Raw genomic sequence first — 21,279 nt, 5'->3', positions numbered from 1 at the left:
AGGCTCTGAGCGCGGGGGCTAACGATACTACCCAGCATCGCGATATTTCACGGCTTCGTCAGCTGTAGATCTGAGGATGATAGAAGAGACGGCAGCTGCTGGCCCTCGTATGGAACAATAGAACTACTCTACCATAGCACCATACCAAACAACACGTTTAATTAAAGGGTCAGTTTTGTTTTCTTGATTCTTTATTAATATTCTTTTATTTATTCACCATCCAATGTTTGTCTGAAGCCTGGTCAGTTTCCACCTTCTCCTGGGAGCTCTTCCCAGGTCAGATGTCTTTAACCTCTAGGAAATATCCTCCCGAACTATCTCAGCTGCCTCCGAAGCTCCTCGCCCACCTCTAAAAAACGGAAGCTTTAGAGCTGGAAGCAGGAAGGACCGTGTGGCTCTGTTGAAGTGGTGGATTGTGACAGTTCACCGATGTAAACATGTGTGGAATAAAATCAGCAGGATTTATTGACCAGATTATTGAGAAATCTGATTGATAGATAGAATCTGATCAGGTTTCTCCTGGATCCTTTTGTTTTCTTTTACTCCACTTTTGTTTTTACGGGTTATATACGAAGCCTCTTTGTCCTCGTTGGCTGAATTGAACGGAACGGAACCTGTGTTCAAATAAAGTTTTGAGTGGCTGGACTCTGCCCTCACCTGCGAACTCACCTGTACACAAAGAGCTGCGGCTCTAATGGAAAATCTGCCTCTCCTATCTCTATGCTCGGAAGCGAGCCGGATCCTCGGCGCATGCGTACATTCTAAAATACGATTTGCACAACGGTCCAGCATCAAAGATGGCGGGAGCCTCCGACCCACTGGAGGACATGCTCTTCAATGAGGTGGACGAGAAGGCGGTGAGCGACCTGGTCGGTTCTCTGGAATCTCAGCTAGGCGACCGAAAGCCTCCCGCGCCTCCGTTTTCCGCCGGGAAACGAGACGCGGCTCCGTCGGCCGCGGGCCACTTCTCAGGGAAAGTGCGCGGAGCGGAGTCCGCGGAGCAGCCGCAACAAGGACATCCCGGAGCGGTGCTGACCCCGGAGCCCGCCGCAAGCGAGCCGCCGTCCGCCGCACCGCTGCCCTCGTCTACCTCCGCCGGGCCCGCGGGAGCCAGCCTGGCCGCGGTCGGACCGCCTCCGCCCGCCGGTTCTCCGGGACCGGGACCTCTCGGCGCTCCGGCCGCCGGCGCTAGCTTCCCCCGGGCTGCGGTCCCGGGTCCGAGCGCTGCGGAGGCGGTCAGGAGCTCTCCGCCCGGACTGCAGAGCGTGAACGGCGGTACCGGAGCCGCCAAGTTGGTGAGCTCTCCCGGTGTTCCTGCGACCGCCGGGGCCGGCCCCGCGACTTCACAGCCCGGCTTCCCCGTACCTCAGCACTCCGGGGGCTCCCCCTCCGCGGTCCTGCAGAGGCTCCCCAGCCCGGCGGCCCAGAACGGGCTCGACCCGCAGGGCGGCCCGCCGGCAGCCCCCGCCGCCTCCGCCTCTCAGGTCGTGAACCACAACAACCCTCTCATGCACGCCAAGGTGCTCGTGCCCAGCCAGCCCGCCACCGGAAGCTCGGTCATACTGACCGGCACCCCCTCCCCGGTCCAGGCCCCCATCAGCCACCCTCAGACCGGGACCAGCACGTCACCCTCCCCCGGGGCTAAACCCGCAGTCAACGGGGTGTCCCAGCCCGCCGTGGCCGTGGTGAGGCCGCCCGGACCGGCCGTGGTGGCCACCTCCATCCCGCAGCAGAGACCCGGGCTGGTGGCCGCCACCACCCGGGTCGCTACTTCGCAACCCTCGCTGGCTGTCCGGCCCCAGCAGCAGACCACCATCCAGCTGCCCCAGGGCTTCACCATGCCCCAAGGTGAGGACACACACACACACACACACACACACACACACACACACACACACACACACACACGCACACACCAGGTGACCCACAGTCTCCCAGCTGATCTGTGAGCCGATCAGTGATCGATCGTCCCTTTGAGGAGGACCTGATTCTGTTCAGTAACTGATCTGCTGAGAGCTGGCAGCCTCTGATGGAAGGCTATCGATGAAGTGATCAGCTGCTGATCAGTTTATGACTGATTAATCGACTAATCTGAACGTTTCATAGTTGCAGCTTTGAGGTTTTTGTTGTGTGAATGTTAAATCAATAATCTGATCAGCAGGCAGATTGTCAGACTGAGGTTGGCTCTGTTTGAGTTCCTGCTCCTGCTGTGTGAGCCACAGCGACCACAGCAGTGATCAATAAAGGATTCTGATCAGTGGACTAGCTCGAGTCTCCAGCTCCTCGGGGTCACGTGACCATATTCAGCAGATTGTTGAGAACGATTGATTGTGTGGGTTGGTCAAAGGTGAGAGCTGAGACAGGAAGTGAAGAGTCAGGTGTTGCGTTCAGGCGTAGTAAGTGCTCAGTTTACAGTAAATTTCCTGACCTGCCCCCTCCTCCTCCCCCTGCAGGTATGGTTCTGGTCCGGACTGAGACGGGTCAGCTGGTCATGGTCCCCCAGCAGGTCCTCGCTCAGGCTCAGGCCAAGACGCAGCAGAGCCAGGCGGTGACGAGCATCACGCAGAGACCCGCCACGCCGACGGCCGCCACCACCATCCGGGTGAGCACTGCCCCCACGGTAAGCTCCGCCCACACAATGCAGGTGCGAGAGTTTTTTACTTCACATTTAATTTTTGTTTCACTGTCATACTCCCAATCTGATGAGCTTGACCAATCACAGGCAAGTTCTTCAGTAGGGGTGGGTTTCAATAATCAATAATCAATTCTAGCTTGAATGAGGCGATATCGATTCATTCAAATCCTGAATCGATTTTTAAATATATTGATTTTGCCCGAAACGCCAGAATCTCAGGTTAAACCTCACAACATTTCTACAACCACCAAACAGCTAAAACAGTAAATGCGAGCAGGAACACGATTCTGCACAGAGACGTAAACACAAAGGGCGGACCCCCCGACGCATCAGAATCAGTCAGCTGTCGGCGTTTAGCCCCAACGGCGTGCCCGTGTACGTGCCATCAGGTGAGAAAGCCGACAGCTCACAGATTCTGATGCGTCGGGGGGTCCGCCCTTTGTGTTTACGTCCTTTTTTGGGCTCGATTCTGAAGCGGTAGTTTTGTCTCTCCAACCAAACTTCACTGAACCAGCTGCAGATCCAAACTCCGCATCACATAAACATCGTCATGGACTCACTCTGACTTTGGATGTTTTGCTTCCACCACGAGAAAGTCACACTTCCTGCACAGCTCTCTCTCTGTACTTCAAGAACAGTTTCCCCTCTATAAATCTGTTTTCTGCATTATTGTGCACCAGTCACCCGTTGTTCACAGCGCTGTCGGCCGCTGTGCTTTATTTGATTTAATTTAACTGACCTCTGACAAGGAAGCGTAATTTCTGCTGTTCAATACTGAACAAATGTAAACTTTTTAAAATGCTGTGTCTCTAATCCTGTAACTTTGCTTCACTTCAGCAGCATCAGGTCATGTTTATATGTTGATTCATGGTTTTCTTCTGTGTTTGATCGACTGCAGAATATTTTAAGGTTGTCTGCTATAAAACGCCAGAACAGGAAAATCTCCTTCATGTGTTTGTGTGTTGCTCACTTACTTTGACACAAAGGCCTCTGCTGTGATGCTCACACCTCTGATAAAGTCTGACAAGCTGTAAAAATATGAATATGTGCTGATAAATGATCAGAATTATAATATTTCTGACTGTCTGGGACAAAATTTCCCTGATTCGAATCGATCAAATCGGGACCTCGTGAATCGGAATCGATACCCAGCCCTACTTTTCAGTTTATTTACTGCTGCAGCCAGAACAGAGGCCAAAGGAGGGGGAACAGCTAAGCTGTAGAGCCTCTTTACTTCACTGTGCAATACTTTTTGTTAACAGTCAGCGGTGCAATAGACTTCAATGCCCTTGTATTCTTATTCTATTTATTCTTTTTATCCCTTTCGTATATTTTCTTTACATATGTGTGTATAGATAATCTTCTGCTCACGTTCTGTAACTTCTGTCGGTGTTGCTATTGGAAACCGAATCTCCCAGAGGAACCCACCCGAGGGATTAATAAAGTTTATCTTATGTTAGAAGTCAAGCCCCTCCCCTTTTAAAGCTCTGGGGAGGGGCTTTAATGAATTAAAAAGGAAGTCCTTCTGTAGTGCTTGTTTGTGATTGGTGGAACTGATGTTACCTGATGGTGCGGTTTGTTTTTTCCCCTCCTCCCCGCTGTCGGCAGGCACCGGGCACCCCTCAGACCGTCCGCCTGGCCACACCTACTCAGACCAGAATGATTCAGCCTCCCTCCACGACTGCCGCAGTGCAGGTGTGTTTCCTGCTGGCAGCACGTCATGTGACACCTGATGGTTATTTTAAGCCTCTTTTCCACCAGTCTCTAACGCTCCATTAACAGTTAGTACCGCCTCAGCGTGCGTGGGGTTGTACCTGTTACTAATCAGGTTGTAGTAACAGGTACCCACAGGTACCACACGGCTGTGGGTCAAACTGTGTGGTCGCCAGTGTTGGGGAGTAACGGAATACATGTACCGCCGTTACGTATTTAAAATACAAAATATGAGTAACTGTATTCCGTTACAGTTACCGTTTAAAAAGGTGGTATTCAGAATACAGTTACTTTGTTGAAATAAATGGATTACACTGCGGTACTTTCCTGTTTCATTTTGTCGCGGGTCAGGACTGTTTGGGTTTGTTTGACAGCTACGTTCTGTCGTTCCAGGCGGCAGCGTTACGGTTGCCATGGTTACAGGGCGACGCTCTCTCTCTCTCTGCGACTGTGTGTTTCCTGGGTGAGAGAGCGCCTTTTCGCTGTTGTTGTTGTTGTGCTAAGCTAACAGGCAGAATGCTACAAGCATAGCTCTAAAGAATGTAGCATCATGTTCAGTGTAGTCCGTGCTGCTGGGAGAATGCACTGCCATACACGTTATGGGTCTGTGAGCGAGGAGGGAGAAAAAGGCGAGTGGAAAGGTACGAGTTGTCGTCGAGGAAAAACGGGAGCTGGAAGCATGTAAATATAATAATAACCACTGCAGCCAAGAAGAGTGCCTGACGAGCCCAGCTGTAAGTAAGCTATTAAGACTCGACTGTACACCGTGTTCGTGTTTTCCTCCGAAACAATAAGTTCTGTTGGAGCAACCTTTCAACGCCTCTCTCTGTCTCTGCTAGCAAAGTTGACCCAGACAACAAAGTAAAGCTAGTTTTTGGCTACGAGCCGACAGGGACCCCGCCGTATTAGTCAGAGGTCCCTTTACTACAGTTCGGAGTCGCGGACCTTCAGTAATAGTAATAAATCACACAGCAATAGTACATTCACGTTGTTGTAAAAAGCATGATAATATATTAAGTAATCCAAAGTATTCAGAATACGTTACTGTCATTGAGTAATGTAACGGAATACGTTACAGGATACATTTTGGGGCATGTATTCTGTATTCTGTAATGGAATACATTTTAAAAGTAACCTTCCCAACACTGGTGGTCGCTAGCCTGTGATGAAGGCGACAGACGTGTTAGACCCCGCCTCACCTTCCACACCTGAGCTCTAAACTTTTAAAACTTATCAGACCGCCATCTTCACACCAGGTCTTTATTTAGAGCGAACGCGGCGGCGTGTGTCACATGAGGTCAGCCTGATGGTGGTCATGTGACTTGTCTGTTTTCTGTTGCTTTACAGAAGGCGCTCGCAGTGGCGCCCAGCATCACGCCGGTATCGGTGAAGATGACGACCCCCCAGAAGACGCCGACGGTGATCACGACGGGGGGGACGCCTGTCGCCAAACCTGCCGGTGTGCCGTCCACCCCCATGACCGGCACACCGGCGCCCGCAGCCTCGCCCGCTACCAGAGTCACCGTGGTGTCCCAGGTGGGTTCAGGTGTATCCGGCAGGTTTGGGCTGCTGTGATGGAGGCACTTCCTGTCTCTGACCCTCTGTCGTCCTCAACAGGAAATGCAGGAAAACGTAAAGAAATGCAAGAACTTCCTCGCCACGCTCATCAAGCTGGCGTCCCACAACTCGCCCTCGCCGGATACCTCGAAGAACGTGAAAGCCCTGGTGCAGGACCTGCTCGTAAGTAGCTCCTCCTCCTGCTCACTGCCGCCTGATTGGACCTATGGGGTCATGTGATCGTACGATGCCGTCTTCATGTTTTCAGGACGCCAAAATCGAGCCCGAGGAGTTCACCACTCGGCTGCAGGCCGAGCTGAAGTCCTCGCCACAACCCTACCTCATCCCCTTCCTCAAGGTACGGCTGTAGTACTGCGAATACTGCAGGTGTTACTGCAGGTGTTAAGCGTGTGTGTCTCCACAGAAAAGCCTCCCCGCTCTGCGGCAGACGCTGCTCAACAGCCAGCAGTCTCTGATGACTGCACCCCCCGGCGCCGTGGTCACGCCCCCGGCCACCCCTGGCTCAGTCACCGCCGCCACCATCAGGCCGCGGCTGCCCGTCAACCCGGCCGGCGGCACCGTCCGTCTGAACGCACCCATCGGCACGGCGGCTCTGGTAAGAATCGTCAGGTTACAGGTCAACAAAAAGACTTTTGTAACCTTTGACCTTGTAAATATGAAAATATTTTGGATGTTTTAATTTGGAAAAACGCTCCAGCTGCAAACCTGCGTCAGACTCGTTTATTCGGACTCTAACGTCCTCACCGGAGCGCTGCGGGTAACCGTGAGCACGCCACTCGCCGTCAACAAACAAGTGAACGCTGACCCCTCAGAGGAAGTCTGAGGCTCAGCCCTCTGTGATGATGATGTAATGATGATGTCATGATGCTCTCCTGCAGCCTGTGTGCAGACCTGGAGTGCAGACCGTGCAGGCTCGGGCGCCGATTGTCTTCAGACCTCAGGGTGAGTTTGTCGAGCTGCTCGGCGCACCTGGAGAGTCACTTTTGTTTTAAGGGGCGGAGCCTCCCGCAGCTTAAGCTGCTCAGTTTTAAATAAATCGGCTGTTTTAAAGGTTAAAAAAAAGCAGCAAGCGCCACCACCAGGTGGCAGCAGACCGCAGGGTTATCAGGCCTGTTTCACAGCTGGTGGGAGGAGCTTTTTTATTTTTTTTAATAAGCATGCTTTTTTCCCTTTTCAGCTACGCTGCAGGTGAGAGGACCCACAACCATCATCAGCAAAAGCCCTGTGAACCTTGCAGCTCAGGCCAATCAGAAGAAGCTGAGCGATCCAGGGGGCGGGACGTTCAGGTGAGCAAAACGTTATTTAAAAAGTAAAAAGCTTCTGTGACACCTGTAAACTAACAATGGACACGGAACGATGGATACACTAGTCCCGGAGGTCGAACAGAGATACGGAGGCCCCGGAGCGCCAAAAAACAAGCATCAAAACAGGAAGTGCAGAACAGCTGTTTCAGTCACACAGGTCGGCTTTACTGAGGACGGTCGAGGGTCGCCTCACCTGAAACGGCACAAGTGACATTCATTTAAAAACATGAGCTGAGAACACCTGACCGTGTCGGATCAGTCTGGAGAAGGTTAGCGTTCTTAAGGTTGGGCCTCTGTGAGCACAGGTCACGATGATGAAGCACGCGTGACCTGTGACAGCAGGAAGTGACTGTCCAGCGTCTCTGGCTCTGACTGGTTCCTGATTTGGGTCAGAGGGGTTGCGATGAGCCGGAGTGTTACTCTGACCCGGCGAAGGCTCCAACAGAAAAAAAAGACTAGTCACCACTTCCTGTTGGAAGCGTAGTTCACAGATGAGGCAGCAGGGGGCAGTGTGTGCCCACAGCGAGCAAAGCTGAGTGTAGGTGTGAGAGGAACATATTTTAATACACTGCAATAAAAAATAAGTGTGTGCGTTTAAAAAAACAGGAAGTGACTTCATCTTTGGGCCAATGAGATTGGGGAACGCTGCTGTGCTTCATTCGCAGTGTGGACCTGAGCTCTGACACGTTCTTCCTCAGCCTCGACATCCCTAACCTTCCCGCTTTCCTTTTCTTAACCCGCAGAGATGACGACGACATCAACGACGTGGCTTCGATGGCTGGCGTCAATCTCAATGAGGAGAACGCCCGAATCCTCGCCACCAGCTCGGAGCTCGTGGGCACAAAGATCCGCTCGTGTAAAGACGAGGCCTTCCTGCCGAGCAGCCTGCTGCTCCGCCGCATCCTGGACACAGGTCAGTGTGAAAACTCAGCAAATCAGCGGGTCTCCTGATTCTCCTGTACCTGCTCAGGTATCACGCCTGAAAGCCTGTTTCACCTTCAGCCTCAAAGGTCAGCTGAGTCAGTCGGGACCTCCTCCTCCTCTGTCGGCTGTTCTTAGTGAAGGATGCAGGGAGGAGTCTAAAACTAGTTCGAGGACAGGAGGAGAACTGTAGGCGCTGATGAAGACGAATTCAGAAAGGAAATGAAGCCGGGATGATCGACCTGCAGAAACCACCTGCTGACGTGCAGCGGCGTCCCGTCCTGATGATCTCTGTTTTCTCGTCCTCAGCTAAGAAGTTTGGCGTCAGCGAGGTCCCGCCAGAAGTGGTGAACCTGGTTTCCCACGCCACGCAGTCCCGGCTGCGCACCCTGCTGGAGAAGGTTTCGGCCATCGCGCAGCACCGCACGGACGGCGGGAAGGTAAGAACGCTCGCAGCGTGCCTCACCTGCGTTTAGATCGAGCCGCCGTCGGGCTGTTTCTGGACGACTCCGCTGTAGATCTGCTGTTACCGTTGAGCTGCGCAGGCTGATGTTAAATTAGCAGATATTTAAATGGAGTCTGGTTTACATGTCCCGTTTCTCTCCTCCCCCCCCATCAGGATGAAGAGCGCTACGAGCAGACGTCGGACGTTCGCTCTCAGCTGCGTTTCTTCGAGCAGTTGGAGCGTTTGGAGAAACAGAGGAAAGACGAGCAGGAGAGAGAGATGCTGCTGAAGGCCGCCAAGGTACGGACACGTTTCTGCGTTCACCTTTCTGAAGAGTTCAGTTTAAAATGAAATGTTTTTGAAAGAAGCTGAGTTTGAAGAGGACCAGCTTCCTGTTCCCCGTCCTGATGTAACACATTTTATGCAAAGTTATATCAAATATACACTAAGTAGAAACGATCACTAAACTAAACACAAAATGAAACAAGTAAATCAAACTGCAATTGTATAAAAGGCCGGGCTTCTGCTTCTGAGAGACCAGACAGGTTCTAAAGATCAGGAGCCAATGGGAAGGCTGTTAAATCTGCAGGAGCAGCTGGTTGGTGGACCTCAGCGCCCGCAGGATTATATGGTTTCAGAAGTTCTGCTAAGTAAGCTGGTCCATCGAGACTCTTAAAAACAAACAGCTTGCATGCAGCGAAGTCAGATCAGAGCCAACGTATAAAGAGCTGCAATGACGGAGACGTTGGATAGATGTGTGTGTCTGTGAATGTCCACCAGCAGAGGACCCACATCTGAGCCCTGTGGAACTCCACGTGTGATGTTTGTGTGGAAAAACTCACCAAGAAAGCTCATGTTTCTCTAAAGGTTATAATTTCGTGGACGTGAAATCAAATTGTGTTTTTATGGGCCTGCCTAGTGATCAGTGCTTCCACTAGAGATGTGCAAAGCAGCCGGTATTTGTATCTGTTGAGGGGGGGGAAGTATTTGTATTCGAGTAAAAATCCATTTTTTTGCATTACACTTCTAATTAATGTTATAGTAAGTAGTGAATGGACAACGGGAACCTCTGCTAATGTTAATTAGCCTATAGCCTACGTCTTGCTGTCTGCAAAAGACTAACATAAACGTACATACAGTGGGGCAAAAAAGTATTTAGTCAGCCACCGATTGTGCAAGTTCCCCCACTTAAAATGATGACAGAGGTCAGTAATTTGCACCAGAGGTACACTTCAACTGTGAGAGACAGAATGTGAAAAAAAAAATCCATGAATCCACATGGTAGGATTTGTAAAGAATTTATTGGTAAATCAGGGTGGAAAATAAATATTTGGTCACCTCAAACAAGGAAAATCTCTGGCTCTCACAGACCTGTAACGTCTTCTGTAAGAAGCTTTTCTGTCCCCCACTCGTTACCTGTATGAATGGCACCTGTTTGAACTCATCATCTGTATAAAAGACACCTGTCCACAGCCTCAAACAGTCAGACTCCAAACTCCGCCATGGCCAAGACCAAAGAGCTTTCGAAGGACACCAGGAAAAGTATTGTAGACCTGCACCAGACTGGGAAGAGTGAATCTACAATAGGCAAGCAGCTTGGTGTGAAAAAATCAACTGTGGGAGCAATCATCAGAAAATGGAAGACATACAAGACCACTGATAATCTCCCTCCATCTGGGGCTCCACGCAAGATCTCATCCCGTGGGGTCAAAATGATCATGAGAACGGTGAGCAAAGATCCCAGAACCACACGGGGGGACCTGGTGAATGACCTGCAGAGAGCTGGGACCAAAGTAACAAAGGTCACCATCAGTAACACACTACAACGGCAGGGAATCAAATCCCGCAGTGCCAGACGTGTTCCGCTGCTGAAGCCAGTGCATGTCCAGGCCCGTCTGAAGTTTGCCAGAGAGCACATGGATGATACAGCAGAGGATTGGGAGAATGTCATGTGGTCAGATGAAACCAAAGTAGAACTTTTTGGTATAAACTCAACTCGTCGTGTTTGGAGGAAGAAGAATACTGAGTTGCATCCCAAGAACACCATACCTACTGTGAAGCATGGGGGTGGAAACATCATGCTATGGGGCTGTTTTTCTGCCAAGGGGACAGGACCACTGATCCGTGTTAAGGACAGAATGAATGGGGCCATGTATCGTGAGATTTTGAGCCAAAACCTCCTTCCATCAGTGAGAACTTTGAAGATGAAACGAGGCTGGGTCTTCCAACATGACAATGATCCAAAACACACCGCCCGGGCAACAAAGGAGTGGCTCCGTAAGAAGCATTTGAAAGTCCTGGAGTGGCCTAGCCAGTCTCCAGACCTCAACCCCATAGAAAATCTGTGGCGGGAGTTGAAAGTCCGTGTTGCTCGGCGACAGCCCCAAAACATCACTGCTCTCGAGAAGATCTGCATGGAGGAATGGGCCAAAATACCAGCTACTGTGTGTGCAAACCTGGTAAAGACCTATAGTAAACGTTTGACCTCTGTTATTGCCAACAAAGGTTATGTTACAAAGTATTGAGTTGTATTTTGTTATTGACCAAATACTTATTTTCCACCCTGATTTACCAATAAATTCTTTACAAATCCTACCATGTGGATTCATGGATTTTTTTTTCACATTCTGTCTCTCACAGTTGAAGTGTACCTCTGGTGCAAATTACTGACCTCTGTCATCATTTTAGGTGGGGGAACTTGCACAATCGGTGGCTGACTAAATACTTTTTTGCCCCACTGTATAACTCCCACAAGTGCATACAATTCGACACAACTACACAAGCGTTGTTTTAACCTTTTAAACCGAACTTTAACGTTACTCTGTCAACAGCCTGTTGTCCAAATCCAGTCCCCAACCTTTTTTGCGCCACAGACCGGTTTATGTCCGACAATATTTTTACGGACCGGCCTTTAAGGTGTTGCGGATAAATGCAGCAAAATAAAACCAGTACTGGTACCAAATAAAATTTATTGATAACACACGGCAAAAGACAGAGAAACTGAGGTAACGATCAAAACAATAAATATTAACGATAAAACCCTGAAAACCGTAAATTTCACACCTGAACCTCAACACTCGCGGCCTGGTACCAAAAGGCTCACGGACAGGTACCGGTGCATGGCCGGGGGTGGGGACCGCTGGTCTAAATGTCGCGCTAACAGCTGCGTAAACAGAGCGAACACGAGAGCACCTGTGCAGACGTCAATAATGCAGCGTAATTGATTAATCTTCAGATCCTCGCGAAACTTATAAACTGCCTCCGGAAACCAGTTAAGGTAGAACAAAAATCTATTCAACAAAACCAGTGATGCAGTTCAGCCGAGCCTCTCTGTTGCTGTGGAGCAGCCCACACGTCACTCGCTCGTGCACTCATGCGCTGCAGTCTCATGAGGAAACTCAGCTTTTTGATATAAAGTTTTTCTTGTTCCCGAATACAAATATTTTTTAAAGTATTTATTTGAAATAATTATTCGTAAAAAACGCGATATTCGTGCCTTTCCGAACACCGTATTCGAATTCAGCTCCACCCCTAGTTTCCACTAATCACAGCTCACAGTGAAAGCACACCTTCACTCTCAGGCGTGTTTCTAAAATGAGTGCGTGAGCCGCCTGGATGAAGGCGGCGGCTCGCAGTCTAACCCTCAGCGTGCACGCAGGTTAGATTTCAGGTGTGTTTGCTGCAGGAAGTCCAAACTGAGGAGCTCTGTTTGCGGTCCTGGATCTTCTGTCCTCTCTGACAGAGAAAAGGTTGTTTCTGTAACGATCTCTGCTTCGCTGTGTGCCCTCAGGCGTCTCTCTGCTCATCACTGATGAGCTCACACTAATAGCTCGTGCTTCTGTCCCCGCCTGAGCTTAGACACTCTGATTTGAAAGAACAGACTGTAGGTAAAAGATGGGGAGAACATATAGGTCCTCGTCCCGCATGTACTTAGACTGATGTAACCCCGCGCAGCTGTGATTCCTCGAAGGATGCTTTCCTCCTCCTCATTTAGACCATTTGTGGTTGATAATTTCACAGTTTTTTAGTCGTGCTGCCGACAGTTGGAACAAACCACTGACTGGCTGCTCTCATCAAAACGAGCTCGTCAATGCCTCGCCATTTTCTCTTCCGTTTTCCGCTGTCTAACTTTGGGTTCTTCCTTGGACACCAGCGTTTTTGTTTTCGCCCGCCCACTTAACTCCAGAACTGTAACGCCACACGCCTGAAGTTACCGTTTCCCTCCTTCCAGAGCCTTCTCCATTAGTACTCGGATCGGCTCACCATGGATCGCCACGGCTTGACTTGGATCGACTGGTTTTCCATCACAATGCTTTACTACCTAACCTGCATGATCGTCGTCATAGCAACATGTCAGAACATCGCGCGACACGAGCGCTTCAAAGCCGATATACCTGCTGCTCGCTCTGTGGCTTTTCGCTCGGGGAACACACCGTTGTTGTTGTTTGTAACCAGTTCTTTTCAAAAATGGCGGTTTGAATTTTCATGAACGAACCGAGTGATGCTACTGACCAGCCAATCGGTGACATGCAGTCTGACGACATCACATGCTGGGATCACATAATTGCATAAAGCAGACTAGCAGCAACGTGGTGCATTGCTGCCCCAACAGGTCAGGAGTTCAATCTAAACCCGCCACGGTGGCCTGGGGCAGGTGATCATTTCCACCCGTGGATGCTGTTGCAACATCACCCAGGATTCTCTTTGTGTCGATTACCGAGGTTACCTGCTCCCTTGACCCCAAACTTTAATAATGTCTGAGCTGTGGGCCGATGTCTGACAGGTGAAGATGAGCAGATTAATGCATCTACTCTGTTTTTACTTCCAGAGTCGTGCCAGACAAGAAGACCCTGAACAGGCTCGACTCAAGCAGAAGGCTAAAGAGGTACACCTGTCTGTCTGTGCGTCTGTCTGTGGGCCTGTCTGTGGGCCTGTCTGTCTGTCTGTGGGCCTGTCTGTCTGTCTGTGCATCTGTCTGTGCGCCTGTCTGTGCGTCTGTCTGTCTGTGGGCCTGTCTGTGCGCCTGTCTGTCTGTCTGTGGGCCTGTCTGTCTGTCTGTGCGCACGCCTGTCTGTGGGCCTGTCTGTCTGTCTGTGGGCCTGTCTGTCTGTCTGTGCGTCTGTCTGTGGGCCTGTCTGTCTGTCTGTGGGCCTGTCTGCGCGTTTGTCTGTCTGTCTGTGCGCCTGTCTGTGCGCCTGTCTGTCTGTGCGTCTGTCTGTGCGCCTGTCTGTCTGTCTGTCTGTGCGCCTGTCTGTGCGCCTGTCTGTCTGTGCGTCTGTCTGTGCGCCTGTCTGTCTGTCTGTGCGCCTGTCTGTCTCTGTGCGCCTGTCTGTGGGCCTGTCTGTCTGTCTGTGCGTCTGTCTGTGCGTCTGTCTGTCTGTGGGCCTGTCTGTCTGTCTGTGCGTCTGTGTGTGGGCCTGTCTGCGCGTTTGTCTGTCTGTCTGTGCGCCTGTCTGTCTGTCTGTGCGCCTGTCTGTCTCTGTGCGCCTGTCTGTGGGCCTGTCTGTCTGTCTGTGCGTCTGTCTGTCTGTGGGCCTGTCTGTCTGTCTGTGCGTCTGTCTGTGGGCCTGTCTGCGCGTTTGTCTGTCTGTCTGTGCGCCTGTCTGTCTGTGCGTCTGTCTGTGCACCTGTCTGTCTGTCTGTGCGCCTGTCTGTCTCTCTGTGCGCCTGTCTGTGGGCCTGTCTGTCTGTGCGTCTGTCTGTCTGTGGGCCTGTCTGTCTGTGCGCCTGTCTGTCTGTGCGCCTGTCTGTCTGTCTGTGCGCCTGTCTGTCTCTCTGTGCGCCTGTCTGTCTGTGCGTCTGTCTGTCTGTGCGTCTGTCTGTGGGCCTGTCTGCGCGTTTGTCTGTCTGTCTGTGCGCCTGTCTGTCTGTCTGTGCGCCTGTCTGTCTCTGTGCGCCTGTCTGTGGGCCTGTCTGTCTGTCTGTGCGTCTGTCTGTGCGCCTGTCTGTGCGTCTGTCTGTCTGTGGGCCTGTCTGTCTGTCTGTGCGTCTGTCTGTGGGCCTGTCTGCGCGTTTGTCTGTCTGTCTGTGCGCCTGTCTGTCTGTGCGTCTGTCTGTGCACCTGTCTGTCTGTCTGTGCGCCTGTCTGTCTCTCTGTGCGCCTGTCTGTCTCTCTGTGCGCCTGTCTGTGGGCCTGTCTGTCTGTGGGCCTGTCTGTCTGTGCGCCTGTCTGTCTGTGCGCCTGTCTGTCTGTGGGCCTGTCTGTCTGTGCGCCTGTCTGTCTGTGCGCCTGTCTGTCTCTCTGTGCGCCTGTCTGTCTGTGCGTCTGTCTGTCTGTGCGTCTGTCTGTGGGCCTGTCTGCGCGTTTGTCTGTCTGTCTGTGCGCCTGTCTGTCTGCGCGCCTGTCTGTCTGCGCGCCTGTCTGTCTGTCTGTGCGCCTGTCTGTCTGTCTGTGCGCCTGTCTGTCTGTGCGTCTGTCTGTGCGCCTGTCTGTCTGTGGGCCTGTCTGTGCGCCTGTCTGTCTGTGGGCCTGTCTGTGCGCCTGTCTGTCTGTGCGTCTGTCTGTGCGCCTGTCTGTCTGTGCGCGCGCCTGTCTGTGAGCCTGTCTGTCTGTGCGCCTGTCTGTGCGTCTGTCTGTCTGTGGGCCTGTCTGTCTGTCTGTGCGCCTGTCTGTCTGTGGGCCTGTCTGTGCGCCTGTCTGTCTGTGCGCCCGTCTGTCTGTGCGCCCGTCTGTCTGTGCGCCTGTCTGTCTGTGCGCGCGCCTGTCTGTGGGCCTGTCTGTCTGTCTGTGGGCCTGTCTGTCTGTCTGTGGGCCTGTCTGTCTGTCTGTGCGTCTGTCTGTCTGTGCGCCTGTCTGTCTGTGCGTCTGTCTGTCTGTGCGCCTGTCTGTGCGCCTGTCTGTCTGTGCGCCTGTCTGTGCGTCTGTCTGTCTGTGGGCCTGTCTGTCTGTCTGTGCGCCTGTCTGTCTGTGCGCCTGTCTGTCTGTGGGCCTGTCTGTGCGTCTGTCTGTCTGTGCGCCTGTCTGTCTGTGCGCCTGTGTCTGTGCGCCTGTCTGTCTGTGCGCGCGCCTGTCTGTGGGCCTGTCTGTCTGTCTGTGGGCCTGTCTGTCTGTCTGTGCGCCTGTCTGTCTGTCTGTGGGCCTGTCTGTCTGTCTGTGGGCCTGTCTGTCTGTCTGTCTGTCTGTGCGCCTGTCTGTGCGTCTGTCTGTCTATGGGCCTGTCTGTCTGTGCGCCTGTCTGTCTGTCTGTCTGTGCGCCTGTCTGTCTGTGCGTCTGTCTGTGCGCCTGTCTGTCTGTGCGCCGGCCTGTCTGTCTGTGCGCGCGCCTGTCTGTCTGTGCGCGCGCCTGTCTGTGAGCCTGTCTGTCTGTCTGTGCGCCTGTCTGTCTGTGCGCCTGTCTGTCTGTCTGTGGGCCTGTCTGTCTGTGCGCCTGTCTGTCTGTGCGCCTGTCTGTCTGTCTGTGCGCCTGTCTGTCTGTGCGCCTGTCTGTCTGTCTGTGGGCCTGTCTGTCTGTGCGCGCGCCTGTCTGTGCGCCTGTCTGTCTGTGCGCCTGTCTGTCTGTCTGTGCGCCTGTCTGTCTGTGCGCCTGTCTGTCTGTGCGCCTGTCTGTCTGTGAGCCTGTCTGTCTGTCTGTGCGCCTGTCTGTCTGTGCGCCTGTCTGTCTGTCTGTGGGCCTGTCTGTCTGTGCGCGCGCCTGTCTGTGCGCCTGTCTGTCTGTGCGCCTGTCTGTCTGTGAGCCTGTCTGTCTGTCTGTGCGCCTGTCTGTCTGTGCGCCTGTCTGTCTGTCTGTGCGCCTGTCTGTCTGTCTGTGGGCCTGTCTGTCTGTGCGCGCGCCTGTCTGTGCGCCTGTCTGTCTGTGCGCCTGTCTGTCTGTGAGCCTGTCTGTCTGTCTGTGCGCCTGTCTGTCTGTGCGCCTGTCTGTCTGTCTGTGCGCCTGTCTGTCTGTGCGCCTGTCTGTCTGTGAGCCTGTCTGTCTGTCTGTGCGCCTGTCTGTCTGTCTGTGGGCCTGTCTGTCTGTGCGCGCGCCTGTCTGTGCGCCTGTCTGTCTGTCTGTGCGCCTGTCTGTCTGTGCGCCTGTCTGTCTGTGCGCCTGTCTGTCTGTGACTTCATTAAGTGTAAAAACTGAGTCATGTGAGTATTCCTGATGTTCTGATTGTTCCCACAGATGCAGCAGCAGGAGCTTGCTCAGATGCGACAGAGAGATGCCAACCTCACTGCGCTCGCCGCCATCGGCCCGCGCAAGAAACGCAAGCTGGACTCACCGGGCGGAGCTGGCACAGAGGTAAGACACCAGCTCAGAGGTGGTGTAAGAAACAGAACACAGCAGGGAACCACATCATCATCATCATCATCATCATCATCATCATCGTGTATGTGTGATGATGTCAGCTGCTAGCTCAGCTGTTCTTCCAATCAGCTGTGCATCATGGGGCGCTACTGCTCAGAGCCCCTGCATGACCAGTTGAATACATTACTGAACAACCTCCACCTTTATCCACCCGTATAGGTGATGACTCACTGCTGCCTCCGCTGGTCGTCAGAGGAACTGTAGGTTTACTTCTTCTGCTGCTGCGCTTTTAATGGCACAGAGTGGAGAACCTGCAGCGTGTCTGACCAATCACGAGAGAGCGCGCGTGTATATAACGACCCTCCCTCTCCTCAATTCAGGCTGTGAATGTGAGCAGAGTTGAGTGAAGGGGGTCAGTGTGTGCCTGGGGGCTGTGAGGGTCTGACTTTCCCCCTCTGCCACCTCCCCCTCCCCTCAGGGGCAGCCATTCATTTCTGAAATGAACTGAGACAGCGGGGGTGGGTGGTGCCCCCCTGCCCATCCTGTCCTGCCTGGGGCTGGCCCCCCAGCAGCCGCAGACAAAGCCAAGCCCCTACAGAGAAATCCAGCATTTCTGGGCTCGTTTAGCAGATACAGAGCAGCTGGCAGCAAGCGTGGGGGCGGGGCAACAGGGGCGAGGCACTCCGGTCGGAGTTGCTGTGTTCATGTTTTAGTAACGGTGTGCTGGCGCCATGCTCGTTTGACTAATGAGTTAACTTATTGGCTTATGAACTGGGTTGGGCTCCAGATGTTTGCAGCTGTCAGTGCTTTTCTCAGGAAATGAAGCTCCTGATTGGAGGTTGAGAGGAATGACCACGCGATGGAGTGTGTGGCGCGAGCTCACTGAGCTCAGCCTGCATTAGGATCAGACGCCGTTTGTGTTCGTGGACGCTCTGAGCTCAGAGGAGTCAGCTCAATGAGAAGCTCAAACCTTACCGTGTGGCAGCAGCGCTGCAGAGTGAACCGCCGTGGCTCCTGTAGTCACCCTGAGGGGCGTTCACGAGCCCGCAGGGCGTCGGTGTAGATGGAGCCTTTACCTGAGCCCCCGCTGAGCGTGAGTTCACACACCATCAGTGTTAATGGTACAAGCTTAGACGGCCCGCTGAGGGACAGAGGTCACATTCGTGTGGGGCGAGGCGGTGTCGGGGCAGCTGTGGTTGGTGCTGGGAGAGTCTGCGTTTGTGCCGTGACACCTGCTCAGGTGTTCTCACGAATGTGCCCCACTGTTAGAAACAAAGGAGTTCAAACTGAGCCTGAAGGCGATCAAAGCCGAATGAAAGGAAGCGTTTGTGCTTCCTGTTGGTGAAACAAGGCGTCTGCAGGCGTGCATTCAGAGCAGGCTACAGCCTGAGGTGGTGGGGGCGGGTCCGGGGCGGGCAGACCCAGCTGAAGCCTGATCGGGCCTGCAGTGGATGCTGAAGGGCAAACTGCTGCAGCTCCAGGGCAGATTAGAAAGAGGCAACACAAATCTCTTTGTGCTGGAAATTTCCAGCGGAGAGGGAGCAGCGCTCGGACGCCGTGACATGTGCTGACAGGACTGAGTCGCAGACGCGTGCACGCAGGTGTCACTGTGGCGTTGTCAGCTCTGAATGAAACAGGAAGTCCATCTTCCTTCATATAACATCCAGCAGAGGGAGGAAGAGCATCCGTCATCCTCAGGAGCAGCTCGCTCTGAATTCCTCGCCAACATGAGCCTGGTCGGCTTCGGTAATCGGGTCAGCCTGCAGCTCGCCATCACGTTCGCCATCAGCTGACTGCAGATACCTGCAGCTCTGTGAGAACCCATCGCTCAGGGCCTTTCTGGATTATTGGGGCCTTTTCGGTCGTGGGGGGGGGGGGCTTCATCAGTTTCTCTCGTTTTGGATGCTTGAATATGATTGGCTCACCTTAGACCGTGTGACTGGAACTGCTGCGACGGGCATGTTGGAGCAGCAGCTGCTCAGTACTTTGACTAATCGCTGCAGGGCTGGGAGTCACCTGACCTCCGGCTGCCGGCGCGCCCTCCGCACGCAGGTGTGGCCCGGCAGCAGGTCTGGACCCAGCGAGGGATTAAAGCAGCGTGGGAGAGCTTGTGCAGACATGGGGCGGAGCCTCGGCATAGACCCGGCATCTCTAAATGCACCAAACATGGAGGTCAAAGGTCGCTGTGCTTCAGGCACTTTTTAAGACCGCGAGACAAACTGTGTGTCAGAGGTCGCACAGCAAGTGCAGCTTTAGCTCATCAGGATGTTTTTTCCTTCCATGTTTGTTTCCTGCTCACTGCCTCCTCTCTCCTTCCTCCTCTCCAGGTGTCCTCGGGCTCAGCCGCCGGCTCCTCCGTGGCCGGCTCCTCCCGCCAGCAGCCCCGCCAGCGCATCACACGAGTTAACCTCAGGGACTTAATCTTCTGTATGGAGCACGATCGGCCCACGGCTCGCTCCCTGATACTCTACAAGGCTCTGCTGAAGTGAGGAGGGAGCCACCGCAGCCGCCCCCCCTCGCCCCCAGTCCTCCAGCGGAGGTGTTTGATTCTGGTCTTCAGTCCTTACGGCACCTTTCAACGCTCAGCTCTGCTTTTACGATTATTTTTAGAAAAGGACATCCCGCCTCAGCTCGCCCTTCCGTTAGCGGAGCACTCCACTGCTCTCATCCAGATCAGGCCAATCAGAAACCAGATCCAAGGCTGATTGGACAGATTGTGATTGGCTGAAAGGCTGGTCTGTTTTGGTGCTCGGCTGCTCGTTGATGCAGTTTAAAACAGGGTGTGAAACGCGGCCTGGGTTATGCTATCGAAGCTGTGGCCACGCCTACCCCTGTAGTTGAGTCCAGCAGTGACGTCTGGAACAAACTGCTGTTGAATACTGTTTCAAGTCATGTGACCAGGAAATAAACTGCCTTATTAAGTCCGCCCCCTCCATTACCCACAATCCAGCTGGACCTCGAGAAGCTGTGTGGGAGATCTCCTCTGTTGTGTCTAGCCGCTGACTTGAGGAACATCACCACATCACCTGTAATTATTCTCTTAGTTACTCATTTGAGCAAATTCTACTTCAGCGTGGAGTTCGTCAGGGCGCCACTTTGGGTCCTTTTGTTCTTCGCCAATGTTTCTGGTTGCTGTGGTTTCTCTTCCTCTTAGAAACCTTTCGTCCACAGCAACTCCTCCGCTGCAACTCCACGCAATTAGTCCGCCAATCAACACGTGAACCGTCTCGCGCGGTTTCACGTGGTGTTCCTGTGACGCCATAAAAAGCTGAGCTGACAGGCATGCAGCGTGACACTGAGCTTCTCCTGTGAGATGAGGTGGCGAGCGCCTCCGGACTCCAGCGCTGTACCTGAACAGGTGCCTTTGAGTCAAACCTTTCCCGACCTCTTTAGATTTCCTGTTGGCCCACTCAGGACGCCAGGCTCGCAGGCTCATCGTTTTGTTTTGAAAGTTTTCTGATCGCGCTCAGATCCTTCGGCTCAGTTCCGTCACGTGATGGGAGGAGCTTCTTTTCACGATGTTGTGTTCGTCAAAGGAACAGTTTAACATTAAGACAAATCTGTGTGAGAGCCGGACGGTCAGATCGGTGAAGTCGTGGCGTTTTCGGGCAAATCGAGCGCAAAACCTAGCAAGATTTCACAACCTGAAAACTTTTTATCGATTAGAAAAATCAATGTCCAGTTTGTTTTGATTAACCAGCTGATTCTTTTCTCAGATAATGAAATTACAAATATCCTGTTAACGCAGACTGACGCCCTGGTAACCACCCGTTGTTGTTGTGATCGCCCGCTGAACACGCACCTTGTCTGCAAACGCGCTAAAATCTTGTTGCCTGTGACGCCAAAGCTTTTACTTTGAAGGTGAACTATTACAACTTCCGGCATGGTTTCCATGCAGCTCGGAAAACATCGGCCGCGTGATCACGAGGATTTGAATGCAGCGCCATCTGCAGAATGCAGATTTATTTATTTTCCCTAGCAACTGTGGTTACCGCGGTTACCGTAGGGCAACTGTAGCCTAAAATTCCAACTTTCTACACGTTTGAGGAAAAAAAACATTTTTCCTCATGAAGTCGTTTCTTTAGAAAAAATGTTGATGACGAGTGGCTTCATTGGAAGGGGGCGGGGTCTGAACGTCACGACTCTCAGCAGGTAGACTGACGGACTGTCCCTTTAAGGTGAAACAGGAAGTGCTCCTCCTGGCGGCGGCTGCGTGCGACTGGACTCGAGCCTCGTGGTTGAAATGCAGTTTGAAAGTTTCCGGAAGGTTTTTAACGCTTTAATGTCGGTCTGTGTGGCGATGGCGTAGAGCCCTATGAACTGAAGGACGCCATTTTTGGGACTATTTATATTTCCTACATTGTGTATTCGCACCTGAGGCCCGCCGGGCCGTTTTACAGTCGTTTGTACCTTTGCAAAAAAAATGAAATAAAGAGAAGGAGAAAGTGGGCGGAGCTT

The 21,279-nt window shown here is 52.7% G+C and overlaps 1 protein-coding gene across 5 annotated transcripts; it reads left to right on the top strand.

The window, feature by feature from the left end:
• The first annotated feature begins 4 nt into the window (after window positions 1–4).
• LOC146666976 (transcription initiation factor TFIID subunit 4-like) lies at window positions 5–21,269 on the top strand. Of its 5 annotated transcripts, none has more exons than XM_085415132.1 (15): window positions 5–1,848; window positions 2,454–2,602; window positions 4,244–4,330; window positions 5,696–5,884; window positions 5,966–6,088; window positions 6,174–6,263; window positions 6,330–6,521; window positions 6,805–6,868; window positions 7,104–7,212; window positions 7,974–8,143; window positions 8,461–8,591; window positions 8,771–8,896; window positions 13,425–13,481; window positions 16,699–16,815; window positions 19,149–21,269. In XM_085415132.1, the coding sequence occupies exons 1-15, from the start codon at window positions 798–800 to the stop codon at window positions 19,308–19,310; spliced, it is 2,817 nt and encodes a 938-aa protein (XP_085271258.1). In that variant the 5' UTR covers window positions 5–797; the 3' UTR covers window positions 19,311–21,269. The 5 variants fall into 5 exon arrangements, with proteins under 5 accessions (XP_085271258.1, XP_085271257.1, XP_085271256.1 ...); XM_085415131.1 differs by having other exon boundaries at window positions 2,454–2,620; XM_085415130.1 differs by having other exon boundaries at window positions 2,454–2,644.
• The last annotated feature ends 10 nt before the right edge of the window (window positions 21,270–21,279 follow it).

Source organism: Rhamphochromis longiceps, linkage group LG7, assembly GCF_057381845.1.
Source record: "Rhamphochromis longiceps isolate RC_006_pf linkage group LG7, R_longiceps_female_GT1.1, whole genome shotgun sequence".
In the NCBI taxonomy this organism is placed as follows: Eukaryota; Metazoa; Chordata; class Actinopteri; order Cichliformes; family Cichlidae; genus Rhamphochromis; species Rhamphochromis longiceps.
This window is presented reverse-complemented; position numbering and strand designations above follow the sequence as displayed.

Excerpts from the sequence above, each read along its gene's own strand:
- LOC146666976 (XM_085415130.1), top strand. The coding sequence starts at position 798 with ATGGCGGGAGCCTCCGACCCACTGGAGGACATGCTCTTCAATGAGGTG. Across the intron at positions 6,264-6,329 it reads ACCTCATCCCCTTCCTCAAG|AAAAGCCTCCCCGCTCTGCG; the intron begins GTACGGCTGTAG and ends GTGTCTCCACAG. Across the intron at positions 8,897-13,424 it reads TGCTGCTGAAGGCCGCCAAG|AGTCGTGCCAGACAAGAAGA; the intron begins GTACGGACACGT and ends TTTTACTTCCAG.